Source organism: Somniosus microcephalus, unplaced genomic scaffold (assembly GCF_052327205.1).
Source record: "Somniosus microcephalus isolate GS21.2 unplaced genomic scaffold, FLI_Smic_1.0 unresolved_chr2, whole genome shotgun sequence".
Lineage (NCBI taxonomy): Eukaryota > Metazoa > Chordata > Chondrichthyes > Squaliformes > Somniosidae > Somniosus > Somniosus microcephalus.
This window is the reverse complement of record NW_028225180.1, coordinates 11,677,604-11,691,040: the sequence shown is the minus strand read 5'-3', so window position 1 is coordinate 11,691,040 and position 13,437 is coordinate 11,677,604. Positions and strand designations below refer to the sequence as shown.

Sequence of the window (13,437 nt, the reverse complement as noted above, 5' to 3'; positions counted from 1 at the left end):
TTAGCAGCCATCAAGGAAAATGTCCGGACCGATCAATATGCGAACCGAGCCGCGGTGACAATGCAAAGGACATTAACAGACATTATCGGCCAGGAAGGCCAGTTCAAGTTATCACCGGCTCCGTTACAAGACAAAGCGCCCCTGCAGAGATTTCTGCCCGCCAAAATTAATACAAAGACAGGACTATGATTTGGCGGGAGATAAGACTGTCCCAAAAGAGTATAACTATGGATTGAAAGTCCATCTAAGTTACTTCTTCTTCACTGCCACGGCTTCCTGTTGGGCGACTTCAGGCTTCCATTTCTTCAAGAACTTTCTTCTACGAGGAACGAACGAAGGGCGGACGGTGCCCGGATCGGCGCCTCTTCCACTTCGGCAGATCGATGAAAACGTTTTTGTCTTTTTAAAGACGGACGGTTTCGGAAAAAGGACAACGTGGCCGGTGTTCAGCCAAACAAGGCTCGGCCACGACGAGAAGGCGACGAGGGTGGCCCGGGTACTGGGGTCGGGAGATCATCGACGACCCAGGCCGACGGAGAAGAAACCCTCTGGAGGACTGGCGATCTAGGCCACAAGATTCTCCCATGTGCATAGCCTGCATCTGGGTCTGCTCCATGAACCCAAATCGACTTAGTGGATCTCAACCTTGACGAGCGCTCATCGAGGCTAGGTCTACCCCACCGCCTCGAGGGAGGAGAGAATATCGACTGCGCCAGAAGATTCGCAATCCACGTGACGACGGGAAGCGGTGTCAAAAGGTCTGCGAACCCCTTTTCGCGATTTCGAGAGTGGTGAGCATGATCCCAAGTTCCCCAGGTCGAAACTTAGTTTAGGTATAGGGGAGGGAGTTAAGGGAAATCGTAATGTGTTTCCCCTTTTACGATGTGCCGTGTGTTCCCCATTTCCATAGAGTCAAGTTCATAAATTTGTGCATGATTGTAGTTATTTTAATCTGTGCCTATGACATGTATTTTGTAATGCTTCAAACTGTTCAAAAATAAAAGCATCCATTTCGTGCTATTTAGCCTGGTCTATTGAGTCCTCTTCTCTGCACTACTGTTCTCTGCATCTAAGTCCAAGGTCTAGAACCGTAGGGGGGGGTGGGTCGAACCACTCAAGGGTAATTCTTGCACGAAGCCTGGCAGGGGGCCAGAACGGGCAAGAGAGAGAGGAAAATCCCCCTACAATAGCCCATCAGCGTTTCCATGCAGTTTCGTGCCCTTATACTCGATTTCATATTGGTGCGCCCCTAGAAAAAGGGAGCATCTTTGTAGCCATTGCGCAGTCATCACCGGAACGCCCTTCTTTGGATTAAAGATGGAGACAAGTGGTTGGTGGTCAGTCAGCAAGGTGAACTTCTGCCCGTGCAGATAGTGATTGAACTTTTTCACTCCCCACACTGGGCTGAGGGCCTCCCTGTCAATCTGGGCGTAGTTACGCTCGGCTGAGGTTAGTGACCGAGACGCAAAGGCTATTGGCCTCTCCAACCCGTCTGGGAATTTGTGCGACAGCACCGCTCCAATGCATCACACGCCAACCGAATTGGTAGTGCTGGGTTGAAATGAGCCAACACCTCTTTTGATGTGATCAATGCTTTGCTCTTCTGGAAAGCTCGTTTACATTCATCACTCCACTTCCATGGTACCCCCGTTTGCAGTAGGGTGTTCAGTGGGTGTATTACGGTAGACAAATTCAGCAAGAACTTATGGTAGTAGTTCACCAGCCCGAGGAACGACCTCAGTTGTGACACAATTTCTGGTGCTGGAGCCTTGACTACTGCCTCAATCTTTTCAGGGGACTTATGTAACCCCTCTTCATCAACAACGTGGCCACAATACGAGATCTGCTTCTGGAAAAACTCGCATTTGTGGCGATTAGCTCGGAGCCCATATTTCTTGAATCTAGTGAGCACCTGCTCCAGGTTGGCGAGGTGATCACTGTCATTTTTGCCCGTGACCAGGATGTCGTCCAAATAACACTGGGCCCCTGGAATCCCTTGCAGGACTTGTTCCATTGCCCTTTGCCAAATAGCCAGAGCTGATGCTACCCCGAACACCAGCCGGTTGTATTGGTAGAGACCTTTATGAGTGTTGATCGTGAGGTACTGTTTCGAGGCTTCTTCTACCTCCATTTGCAGGTACGCCTGGGCCAGATCAATCTTAGTGAAGCGTTTCCCTCCAGATAGCGAGGCGAAAATATCTTCAATCCGTGGAAGCGGATATTGTACAGTGTGAAGGACTGGGTTCACTGTCACCTTAAAGTCCCCACAGATGCGAACCTTCTTTGGTTCCCCAGGCGTATTACTCAACGACCTCTTCATTACAGGAACAATGGGTGTAGCCCACTCGCTCCAGTCCACTTTGGACAGTACTCCTGAACGTTCCAAACCTTCCAGCTCTGCTTCGACGGCTGGGCGGATCGCATAAGGTACCGGTCTGGCCTTAAAAAACTTTGGGCTTGCATTATCCTCTATTTTGATCGTCACTGTTATGCCTTTTAGTGTTCCGAGTCCCTGCTGGAACACTTCTTGTGCGTCAGTTAGCATTTTTGACAGTCGACCAGGTGTGACATCGTCATCCTTTTTGGCATCTACAGTCAGTGCTTGTATGGAATGCCAATCTAGCTGTATCTTCCAGATCCATTCACGTCCTAGTAGTGGTGGTCCTCCATCTGGCAATACATATAGGTCCATTTTTGGTGTTTCCTTGCCATTATATATAACGTTCACCCTTATTTTTCCTTTGGGGTAGACTTTTTGCCCCGTGTACATCTTCAAGACAATCTTTGTATCTCTCAAGGGTATATGTGAGAATAGCCGCTTGTCATCCCTTCAGTTTATGACTGTTAGGGCTGATCCTGTGTCCAATTCCATTTTCACTTGGACTCCTGCTATCTTGAGCGTGACCCAGATAGTTTGGTGATCCTCCGTTTTGATCACATTATGTAGTTTCAGACAACCCAGCTCCTTGCTTCCGGAGTCTGTATCACTCTTCTGTTCGTCTGAACTACTCTCCGTCACCTTATGTACCTTCTTGTACTTCTCCTGTGGAGATTTCTTGCTGCTGGTTTTCTTTCCCGACCTGCAGACTCTTGCTGTGTCCTACTTTTCCACACTGTCTGCACAGTTTGTCCTTGAACCAGCAATCATTATGGTCGTGTGTTGTTCTGCCGCAGCGATAGCACTTCACTGTTCCGTATGACATTTCATTTGTGCCATATTCTTGTGGTCTCCATTGTATCTCTGCAGTGCCCCGTGCTGCTGCTTCGTGTGATACTGCAATGCTGAAAGCCTTGTCCAGCGTAAGATCCTTTTCTGATAGAAGCCGTTTCTGGGTTCCTTCACTTTGAAGCCCACACACAAACTTGTCCCTTAAAGTATCTGCTAGTCCCGTTCCAAACTGGCAATGTTTCGATAGCTTGCGCAGTTCCGTTAAATACTCAGCATTACTTTCATCTTTATGCTGGTTCCTTTCGTGAAACTTAAATCTTTCTGCTATCAGCAGCGGTGTGGGGTTTAAGTGGTCCTGTAGGATTGACACTATGTTTTCAAAATCCTTTTCTACTGGCTTCTCTGGGGTTACTAGGTTTCATAGTAAGCCATACGTTTTTGCACCCATTGAATTCAACAATGGGTGCAATGGGAGCTTTCTTGTCATCTGGCATTTCATTCACCTTGCAGTACACTTCTATGCATTCGACATATGTCATCCAATCTTCGACTTCATTGTCGAACGCTGTGATACTGCCACTCTTCGGCATTTTTGGGTGTGGTTAGACTGGCTTAAAATGGCATCTCCCGCGCTTTCCTTTCTTCCCCGCTGCGGCTTAAAATGGCGTCTCCCGCGCTTTCCTTTCTTCCCCGCTGCGGCTTAAAATGGCGTCTCCCGCGCTGCTGCCAACGCCGCTCTCGGCAGTCCTCGTGGCAAATGGTGACGCCGTGTGGGTTTTGTGCGCTGCTCCTGCGCTGCTGCCAACGCCGCTCTCTGCGGTCCTCGTGGCAATGGCAGCGCCTCGCGTTTTCCTGCGCGCCTCTCTCCCCCGTTGACGCTGCTCGGCCCTTGAACACCAGCTGTGCTCTGCTCTCTCTCATCTCTCTCCCCGTTGACGCCGCTCGGTCCTGAACACCGGCTGCGGCCTGTGCGCTCTGCCCTCTCTCTCTCCCCCGTCGACGCTGCTCAGCCTTTTTCTGTGCCGCTCGGTCGGCTCTAGCCGCCGCTGTCCGGGAAGGGTCTGCGCAGTACCTGTTGCCAGCCCGTTTCGCTGGACCACCGTGACTGGAAAGCCAAGCCTGGCTCTCGACAGCCTCCCCTGTGATGCTCAAATCTCCGCTGGATGACTGGGCGGTTGCCCGTGGTCGACGCCTGTGCTTCTGGACTCGACCTCCTTCCACTGTTCTCCAGGAGCGAATCCCTGGGAGGTGATGCAGAGTTGCAGGTAGGTTCGAATCTGCCTCGTCGCCAATGTTATATCCGTGTATCTTAATGTTGTGTCCTTCAATAATCAGACAACAGACTGCAGGGAACGATCAACAGGTGTTTACTGAATGAGGGTTCAAGCTGCAACTGACTGTACAGATCACTACTCAGGGCTTATATACAGGTGTGGTCACTGCCGGTACTACAGGATACAGGAGCTGTAAAAAGTAGTTCTCCCCCTTGAAGGTACATACATTACATGTTGCTATGGGGAGAGGGCCCCGTGTTGCTATGGGGAGAGGGCCCTGTGTTGCTATGGGGAGTGGGCCCTGTGTTGTTATGTGGATTGGGCCCTGTGTTGCTATGGGGAATGTGCCCTATGTTGCTATGGGGAGTGGGCCCTGTGTTGCTATGGGGAGTGGGCCCTGTGTTGCTATGGCGTTTGGGCCCTGTGTTGCTATGGGGAGGGGGCCCTGTGTTGCTATGGGGAGGGGACCCTGTGTTGCTATGGGGAGAGGGCCCTGTGTTGCTATGGGGAGAGGGCCCTGTGTTGCTATGGGGAGTGGGCCCTGTGTTGCTATGGGGAGAGGGCCCTGTGTTGCTATGGGGAGAGGGCCCTGTGTTGCTATGGGGAGAGTGCCCTGTGTTGCTATGGGGAGTGCGCCCTGTGTTGCTATGGGGAGAGGGCCCTGTGTTGCTATGGGGAGAGGGCCCTGTGTTGTGTATTGATTTCTTTGTGGGTTCAATGACGAGACATTTATGAAAGAGAATGACTTTTTATCTGAAGTATGTTCAACTCAGTTAACAGCATTTACAGGAGACATCATGTTAGAAATCCATCTAGAACGAAACTGAAACTAAACCAAACTGCTTGTCTCTGTCACATGACCTCTGCTGATCAGGCATAAGTAATCAATCAGGCAACTATGCTGGTAAGACATGATAATCAAACAGGCAAATAACATCACTATTTGCTGATATCATTACAATGGGGAGAGGGCCCTGTGTTGCTATGGGGAGAGTGCACTGTGTTGCTACGGGGAGTGGACCCTGTGTTGCTACAGGGAGTGGACCCTGTGTTACTATGGGGAGAGGGCCCTGTGTTGCTATGGGGAGAGTGCCCTGTGTTGCTATGGGGAGAGGGCCCTGTGTTGCTATGGGGAGGGGGCCCTGTGTTGCTATGGGGAGAGTGCACTGTGTTGCTATGGGGAGAGTGCCCTGTGTTGCTATGGGGAGTGCGCCCTGTGTTGCTAAGGGGAGTGGGCCCTGTGTTGCTATGGGGAGAGGGCCCTGTGTTGCTATGGGGAGAGGGCCCTGTGTTGCTATGGGGAGAGGGCCCTGTGTTGCTATGGGGAGAGGGCCCTGTGTTGCTATGGGGAGAGTGCACTGTGTTGCTATGGGGAGTGCGCCCTGTGTTGCTACAGGGAGGGGGCCCTGTGTTGCTACGGGGAGAGGGCCCTGTGTTGCTATGGGGAGAGTGCCCTGTGTTGCTAAGGGGAGTGGGCCCTGTGTTGCTACAGGGAGTGGACCCTGTGTTGCTACAGGGAGTGGACCCTGTGTTACTACGGGGAGAGGGCCCTGTGTTGCTACGGGGAGAGGGCCCTGTGTTGCTATGGGGAGAGGGCCCTGTGTTGCTATGGGGAGAGGGCCCTGTGTTGCTATGGGGAGAGGGCCCTGTGTTGCTATGGGGAGAGGGCCCTGTGTTGCTATGGGGAGAGGGCCCTGTGTTGCTATGGGGAGTGGGCCCTGTGTTGCTATGGGGAGAGGGCCCTGTGTTGCTATGGGGAGAGTGCACTGTGTTGCTATGGGGAGAGTGCCCTGTGTTGCTATGGGGAGTGCGCCCTGTGTTGCTAAGGGGAGAGTGCCCTGTGTTGCTAAGGGGAGTGGACCCTGTGTTGCTACAGGGAGTGGACCCTGTGTTACTATTAGCGAGCTTGAAGTCCTCACATCGAATGACATCGAGCCCACAGCGCAGAAATGGGCCGTTCGGCCCAACCAGTCCATGTTGGTGTTTATGCTCAACACGAGGCTCCTCCCACCCCTCTTCATCTCATCCTATCAGCATATCCTTCTATTCCTGATAGAAACAGAGAAAAATAGGAGCAGGAGTCGGCCATTCGGCCCTTCGAGCCTGCTCCGCCATTCAATATGATCAAGGCTGATCCTCTATCTCAATACCATATTCCTGCTCTCTCCCCATACTCCTTGATGCCTTTTGTGTCTAAAAATCTATCTCCTTCTTAAATATATTCAGTGACTTGGCCTCCACAGCCTTCTGTGGTAGAGAATTCCACAGGTTCAGCACCAACTGAGTGAAGAAATTTCTCCTCACCTCAGTCCTAAATGTCCTACCCTGTATCCTGAGACTGTGACCCCTCGTTCTAGACCGCCCCCCCCCCCAGCCAAGGGGAAACATCCTCCCTGCATCCAGTCTGTCTAGCCCTGTCAGAATTTTATACGTTTCAATGGGATCCCCTCTCATTCTTCTAAACTCTGGTGAATACAGGCCGAGTCGACCCAATCTCTCCTCATACGACAGTCCTGCCATCCCAGGAATCGGTCTGGTGAACCTCCGCTGCACTCTCTCTCCCTCACGTGTTTATCCAGCCTCCCCTTTAAATTCATCTATGCTGTTTGCCTCAACCACTCCTGGTGGTAGCGAGTTGTTGTGATCTGGAACGCGCTGCCTGAAAGGGCGGTGGAAGCAGATTCAATAGTAACTTTCAAAAGAGGAATCGGATAAATACTTGAAAGGGAAGGAAAATTGCCGGGCTTATGGGGAAAGAGCAGAGGGAGTTGGACTAATTGAATAGCTCTTTCATAGAGCCAGTACAGGCACGATGGGCAGAATGGCCTCCTGCTGTGCTGTATCATTCTATGATTCTATTCCTTTCTCCCTCTTGTGCTTATTTAGCTTCCCCTTAAATGCATCTACACTATTCACCTCAACCACTCCCTGTGGTGACGAGTTCCACATTCTCGCCCCTCTCTGGGTAAAGAGGTTTCTCCTGAGTGCCCCTATTTGATTTCTTGGTGACTATCTTGTATCGATGGCCTCTACTTTTGCTCTTCCCCACAAGTGGAAACACTCTCCCTGTATCTACTCTATCCAAACCTTTCATAATCTTAAAGACCTCGATTTGGTCATCCCCTTCAAGAGAAAAGGAAGGCTATACTTGCATTGGAGGCAGTTCAGAGACGATTCACTCGGTTATTCCTGAGGGGGGGGGTTGACTTATGAGGAAAGGTTGAGCAGGCTGGGCCTATACTCATTGGAATTTAGAAGAATGAGAGGTGATCTTATTGAAACATATAAGATACTGAGGGGGCTCGACAAGGTAGACGCAAAGAGGATGTTTCCCCTCGTGGGGAAACCTAGAACTCGGGGGCATAGTTTCAGAATAAAGGGTCACCCTTTTAGAACTGAGATGAGGAGGAATTTCTTCTCTCAGAGGGTCGTAAATCTGTGGAATTCTCTGCCCCAGAGAGCCGTGCAGGCTGGGTCATTGAATACCTTTAAGGTGGAGATAGACAGATTTTTGCAAGATAAGGGAGTGAAGGGTTATGGGGAGCGGGCTGGGAAGTGGCTTTGAGCCCAAGATCAGCCCTGATCTTATTGAATGGCGGAGCAGGCTCGAGGGGCCAAGGGGCCTATTCCTGCTCCTATTTATTGGGCCAGAAATTCCAGGCCAGAAGCGTGAGTACGGTCGGGTTACTCACGCATCTGGCCGTTGGAAATGCCGGCGTTCAGCAGGAACAGCGCATGCGGGGAACGCCGGCATTTCCAGACCCGAGGTCTATTCACAGCGCGTGCGACTGCACAGGCAGCGCTTGCGCAGTGAACTTTGTAGATTTCACTGATGGATTCAGTGAGGGTAAGTCCCTAGAACTTGCACTTAAAAAAAGCAAGTGTAAAGTTTTTCATTGGCTGGGGAAGGAGATATATTTTATGGAGGAGCTTATGAAATGCAATATTTAGGTTTGGGAAAGGGAGGGAAGTTATTTTAAGAAATTTTAACTAAGTTTTAAACTTTAATTTTTTTTTTTTTTAAACGGGTTTTCAGAACGGTAGGTAGAAGGAGCAATTGTGGCTGTGTGAATGGAATGTGAGAATGAGTTATGTATGTATGTCCACATATATTCCTTTACGTATATGTATGTATGTTTTATATTCCTTTACTAATGTGTATGAATGTATATTTTTAATTATGATTTTCCAATAAGTTACTTTCTCTGAAAGTCATAATTAAATAATACATTCATACACATAAGTAAAGGAATATATACATAACATGCAAAGGAATATATACAGACATACATACTTTCAGAAGCTCCACGATAAGAAATATCTTCCTCCGCAGCCTCTGGAGCAACTGTACCCATGCTTTTTTCATGTGTAAGTTGTAATGACTGGACCTCACTGAAAGCATTAATGAAAGCGGCGAATTATACTGCGCACGCGCTGCCTGTGCAGTCGCACGCGTTCTGCCTCTGAACCCCTTCGTTCAGAGGACATGAAATGCCGGTTTTCCCCACATGCACTGTGCATGCTGAAAACCGGCATTTCATCCGGCCAGATGCGTAAGTACCCCAACCGTACTAGCGCATTTGGAAGGGAATTACTGGGCCAACATTTTACATGTCAATAAAATAAAAAATTTAACAATTGCACAACTTGCCCCCTCGCATCTGCGACTGAGGGTCCAAGGAGGTGCATTGCGCAAGAGGTCATCATCGTACGTATCCTCACACTGTTCCCTTTGGGGAACTGTGTGAAGTGGTGGAAGGATTTATGGCCGTGATTAACGCTCATTCTGTGACCGTAACCATCTTTGAACCAGCCATTAGGGTGGTTAGTCCTATGGCGGGCGGGTTTTACGGGCTCCCACAACCCATCTGAGGGGGGGGGGCCACCAACACCCACGGACGCAAGCATCCCGCTGGATGTCCACCCAGAATTTAAAGTTGGAGCTCCGACTCCACTTGCCGGGACTGTCTGGAGTGGGGTTCAAAACCCTACTCCTTCTGGCCCAGCGGCGGGGATGCTTACTGCTACGCAAAAGGCCCACTCCGCACAAAAGGTGACACCCATACGTTTCCTGCGCCTTTTCCCTCCCCGTGACTGGAGCCCTATGCTGCCATTTCACGTTGCTAATTGGATTGGGCCTTTGTCATAGCGGTAGGATCCCCGCCGCTGGGCCAGATCAGGGTAGGGTTTCGAACCCCGCTCCAGACAGTCCCGGCAAGTGGAGTCGGAGCTCCGGCTCTAAATTCTGGGTTGACATCCAGTGGGATATTTGCGTCCGTGGGTGTGGGTGGCCCCCCCTCCTTGTATAGCTTGTGAGAGCCCGTAAAACCCTCCCGCCATAGGACTAAGCGCCCTAATGGCTGGTTCAAAGATGGTTACGGTCACGGAATGAGCGTTAATCATGGCCATAAATCCTTCCACCACTTCATGCAGTTCCCCAAAGGGAACAGTGTGAAGACACGTATGACGACGACATTGCTAAATAAATAAATGGAATTTAAAAAATTCTTTTAGGGCTTTTAAAAGTCTTTAAATTGCTTTAATTCTCTTTAAAACTACTTCAGATTACTCAAAATAATGTAAACATTTTAAAAAGTTTATGAAAGTTACCAAAATCTTCAAAAAACTTCCAAAAACCTATTTAAACTGCTGCTTTGCATGTAAAAATGGTAAGCAGCTTGACAGAAACATTGGGGGCGTGTCCAGTGAAACGGAGACCTCAAGGGGCGTGTCCCACTTACACTGCACGCTCCTGGCTTCGCGCTGGCTGCACTCCTGGGCGGCGTGACGTCATACGCTGCCCGGGATTCTTCTTCTGGAAACACCAATTCCAGGCGTCCCTGGAGCTGATCGGCAGTAGCGCGGGCTAAGTGTAAATACGGGGCTTGCACGCGCTGCAAGCCCCGTTCTGGAATTTCTGGGCCCTTATATTCTTATGTCCTTTCCTGATAGGTATAACATAGGTCTGGTATCATTCTAGTAAATCATTCTAGTGCCTCTATATCATTTTTATAAAGTGGCGACCAGCATTGTGGGTTTCGAAAGTATTTGGGGCAACTTGGCTCGACAGGGTTAAGGGAATACAGCGCTGGCCGGAACAGTACCTACACTGTTTTTCGGTTGACTGACCGCAGGTGTAGCATGACCAATGGTCATGATTATTCTGTTGTTGAAACCACAAGATGAACATCGAGATATGAAACTTGCTATCTCGCTATTCACTCTCGAGCTGTGGTCATGCGTAGCAAAGAATGATTGTTAATTGTCAAGTTTAATTCCACTTAATAGTTTTTCCAGTATTGCGCCTTGCTAGGCTGCATTTTAGTGCTAAGCTCTGTTGAACCGCGGTTAACCCTTTCTTAGAATTTTTTTGAACATTTTTTATTCGCTTATGGCATCTGGGTGTTGCCCTCGAAGGTGGTGGTGAGCCGCCTTCTTGAACCGCTGCTGTCCGTGTGGTGATGTACTCCCACAGTGCTGTTAGGGAGGGAGTTCCAGGATTTTGACCCAGCGACGATGAAGGATCGGCGATCTACTTCTAAGTCAGGGTGGTGTGTGACTTGGAGGGGAACTTGGAGGTCGTGGTGTCCCCATGCGTCTGCTGCCCTTGTCCTTCAAGGTGGAAGAGGTCGCGGGTTTGGGAGGTGCTGCCGAAGAAGCCTTGGTGAGTTGCTGCAGTGCATCTTGTAGATGGTACACACTGCAGCCACGGTACGCCGGTGGTGGAGGGAGTGAATGTTTAAGGTGGTGGATAGGGTGCCAATCAAGCGGGCTGCTTTGTCCTGGATGTTGTCGAGCTTCTTGAGTGTTGTTGGAGCTGCACTCATCCAGGCAAGTGGAGAGTATTCCATCACACTCCTTACTTGTGCCTTGTAGATGGTGGAAAGGCTTTGGGGAGTCAGGAGGTGAGACACTCGCCACAGAACACCTGGCCTCTGACCTACTTTTGTGGCCACAGTATTTATGTGGCTGGTCCAGTTAAGTTTCTGGTTAATGGTTTCCCCAGGATGTTGATAATGGAGGATTCGGCGGTGGTAATGCCATTGAATGTCAAGGGGAGGTGGTTAGACTCTCGCTTGTTGGAGATAGTCATTGCCTGGCACTTCTGTGGCGCGAATGTTACCTGCATTAGTGAAGAGAATGGTGTTTACCCCTCCACAGTCCGACTGCTTGTCCAACAGCCAGTACCGGATGAGCAGCATTCTCCTTCAACTAAACATTGGAAAAACCGAAGCCATGGGCCTGTATTTTCTGATCGGAGGCTTCCTGCGTGCGGAGGCCTCCGATCTGGATAAAAATCTATGAACTTACCCGAGGGCTGCTGAGGTCCGGACACTTCCGCTCCTGGGCTTCTCCAAACTGGAAATGCGCAGGGCCCAGGTATCCCAGGGGCACGCGGGCCATGGGGAGCCAATAGGAGAAGGGAATCTCCCTTCATACACTTTGACAGATAGACCTGTCCAATATATGAATGGAGATCACCCCATAAAACACAGTAAAACATTAAATAAATGTTTTTAAAAACCATCACATTTTTAAAACGAGTTGAAATTACAATAAATTAAATATCTTAAACAAAAATTTAATTTTGTGAAAAAAATAATTCGCGTTTTTTATGGGGCTAAAAATAAACTTACCTTTTTTAAAAGTATTTAAAAATTATAAATGAGTGAACATTTTTTTACTTTTTTTGATTATTTTTTCAACTCTTTACCAGGCGTAAGGTTTCTAAGGATTTCTTGCAGGCGGAGGTTCTCCAGGAAGCGGAACTCTCTGCCCGCAGAGGCCCTTCTCCCGGGCCGGCGTCCGATCTGTCGAGAGCATTCTTGTGTACGCAGCTCGTACCCGCCCGTAGGGACATCGGAATGTACGGCCCATTGTTTTTTTTTGGTCCCCGCCACAAACTCCTTGGCCACCGACTCCACCCCCTCCTCCCTGGCAACTGCCTGAAGCTGAGGCCGGACCTTTCGTAGCCTCGGCGTCGGACCCGACCCCGCGATGAGTTTCCGACCACACACATCCGCCCCCCATCGCCAAGGGCCGCCTATTTCCACCTCCGTAACAGGGCCCCGCTGCGACGCTAGGCCCTGCCTCCATACTGCTGATGTTAGTACAGGAAACTCTTTTTTTATCCAGCACCGACGGGACCGGCGTGGTGCCGGTTTATCAAAAAGTCTGGATTACAGAGACGTATAGTTAAAAAGTACGAGAGCTCCGTACACAGCAACAAATCCAGGCTTCCCTGTTGCTTAGCAACATGTGCAGGAACCCTGATTGCACAGCCACAGATCGAGGAACGGCCACTAATATGAAGTAAAACTTACCTGAACCTACTCCTGAATTTTGCCGGTTAACCGAGATTTCCGGTTATTTAGGTGCTGGTAAATCGAGAGTTTCCTGCACTGGTATTGCTGTTGGCACCCCGAGCGCCGCTGAGAATGGTCTCGTGTGCAAAGCAGAGAGTCGGGGGTGGGAGGGGGGGGGGGAAAGATTGTTGATAGGACATTCTTACCAGGAAGTGGGATGGTTGGGGTCACAGTCGGTGAATCCATTGTGTTCAAAGAATTCAAATCTGAAAGAGAAGATCTGGCGTGAACAGGGAATTGAAGCAGAATTCCTCTCTCTTGCAGCTCTCACCAATCAAGACCATCCTTGGTTTCTTTCTACCCCTGCCCTGTGACCTCCTTCACCTGTTGACGTTCTTGACCTCGCAATGCACTCTGAGCTGGCATGGATGGCTCACATCTCTTCCATCGCACATGCTACTTACTGGCAGCAAAACTGGTATCATAAGCCTGCCTCGGTTTTGAAAATTCCCATCCTTGTTTTCAAATCCCTCCATGGCCTGGCCCACTCCCTATTTCTGTAAGCATCTCCAGCCCCTACAACACTCCGAGATCTCTGCGCTCCACCAATTCTGGCATTTTGCGCATACCCACTCCCCGATTTTAATCACTCCACCATTGGCGCCCCTCCCTAACTCTGTAACCTCCT

At 49.9% G+C, this 13,437-nt stretch overlaps 1 protein-coding gene across 1 annotated transcript in view; it reads right to left on the bottom strand.

Moving 5' to 3' along the window:
- Positions 1-13,204, bottom strand: part of LOC147092114 (T-cell differentiation antigen CD6-like) — a 98,940-nt gene extending 85,736 nt beyond the window's left edge. The window contains exons 1-3 of the mRNA XM_085975555.1: positions 13,134-13,204; positions 12,956-13,015; positions 11,567-11,649 (exon numbers count right to left, since the gene is read on the bottom strand). Coding sequence (XP_085831681.1) covers positions 11,567-11,649; positions 12,956-13,015; positions 13,134-13,204 — 214 coding nt within the window. The remainder of the gene's footprint in view (positions 1-11,566; positions 11,650-12,955; positions 13,016-13,133) is intronic.
- Positions 13,205-13,437: the final 233 nt, after the last annotated feature.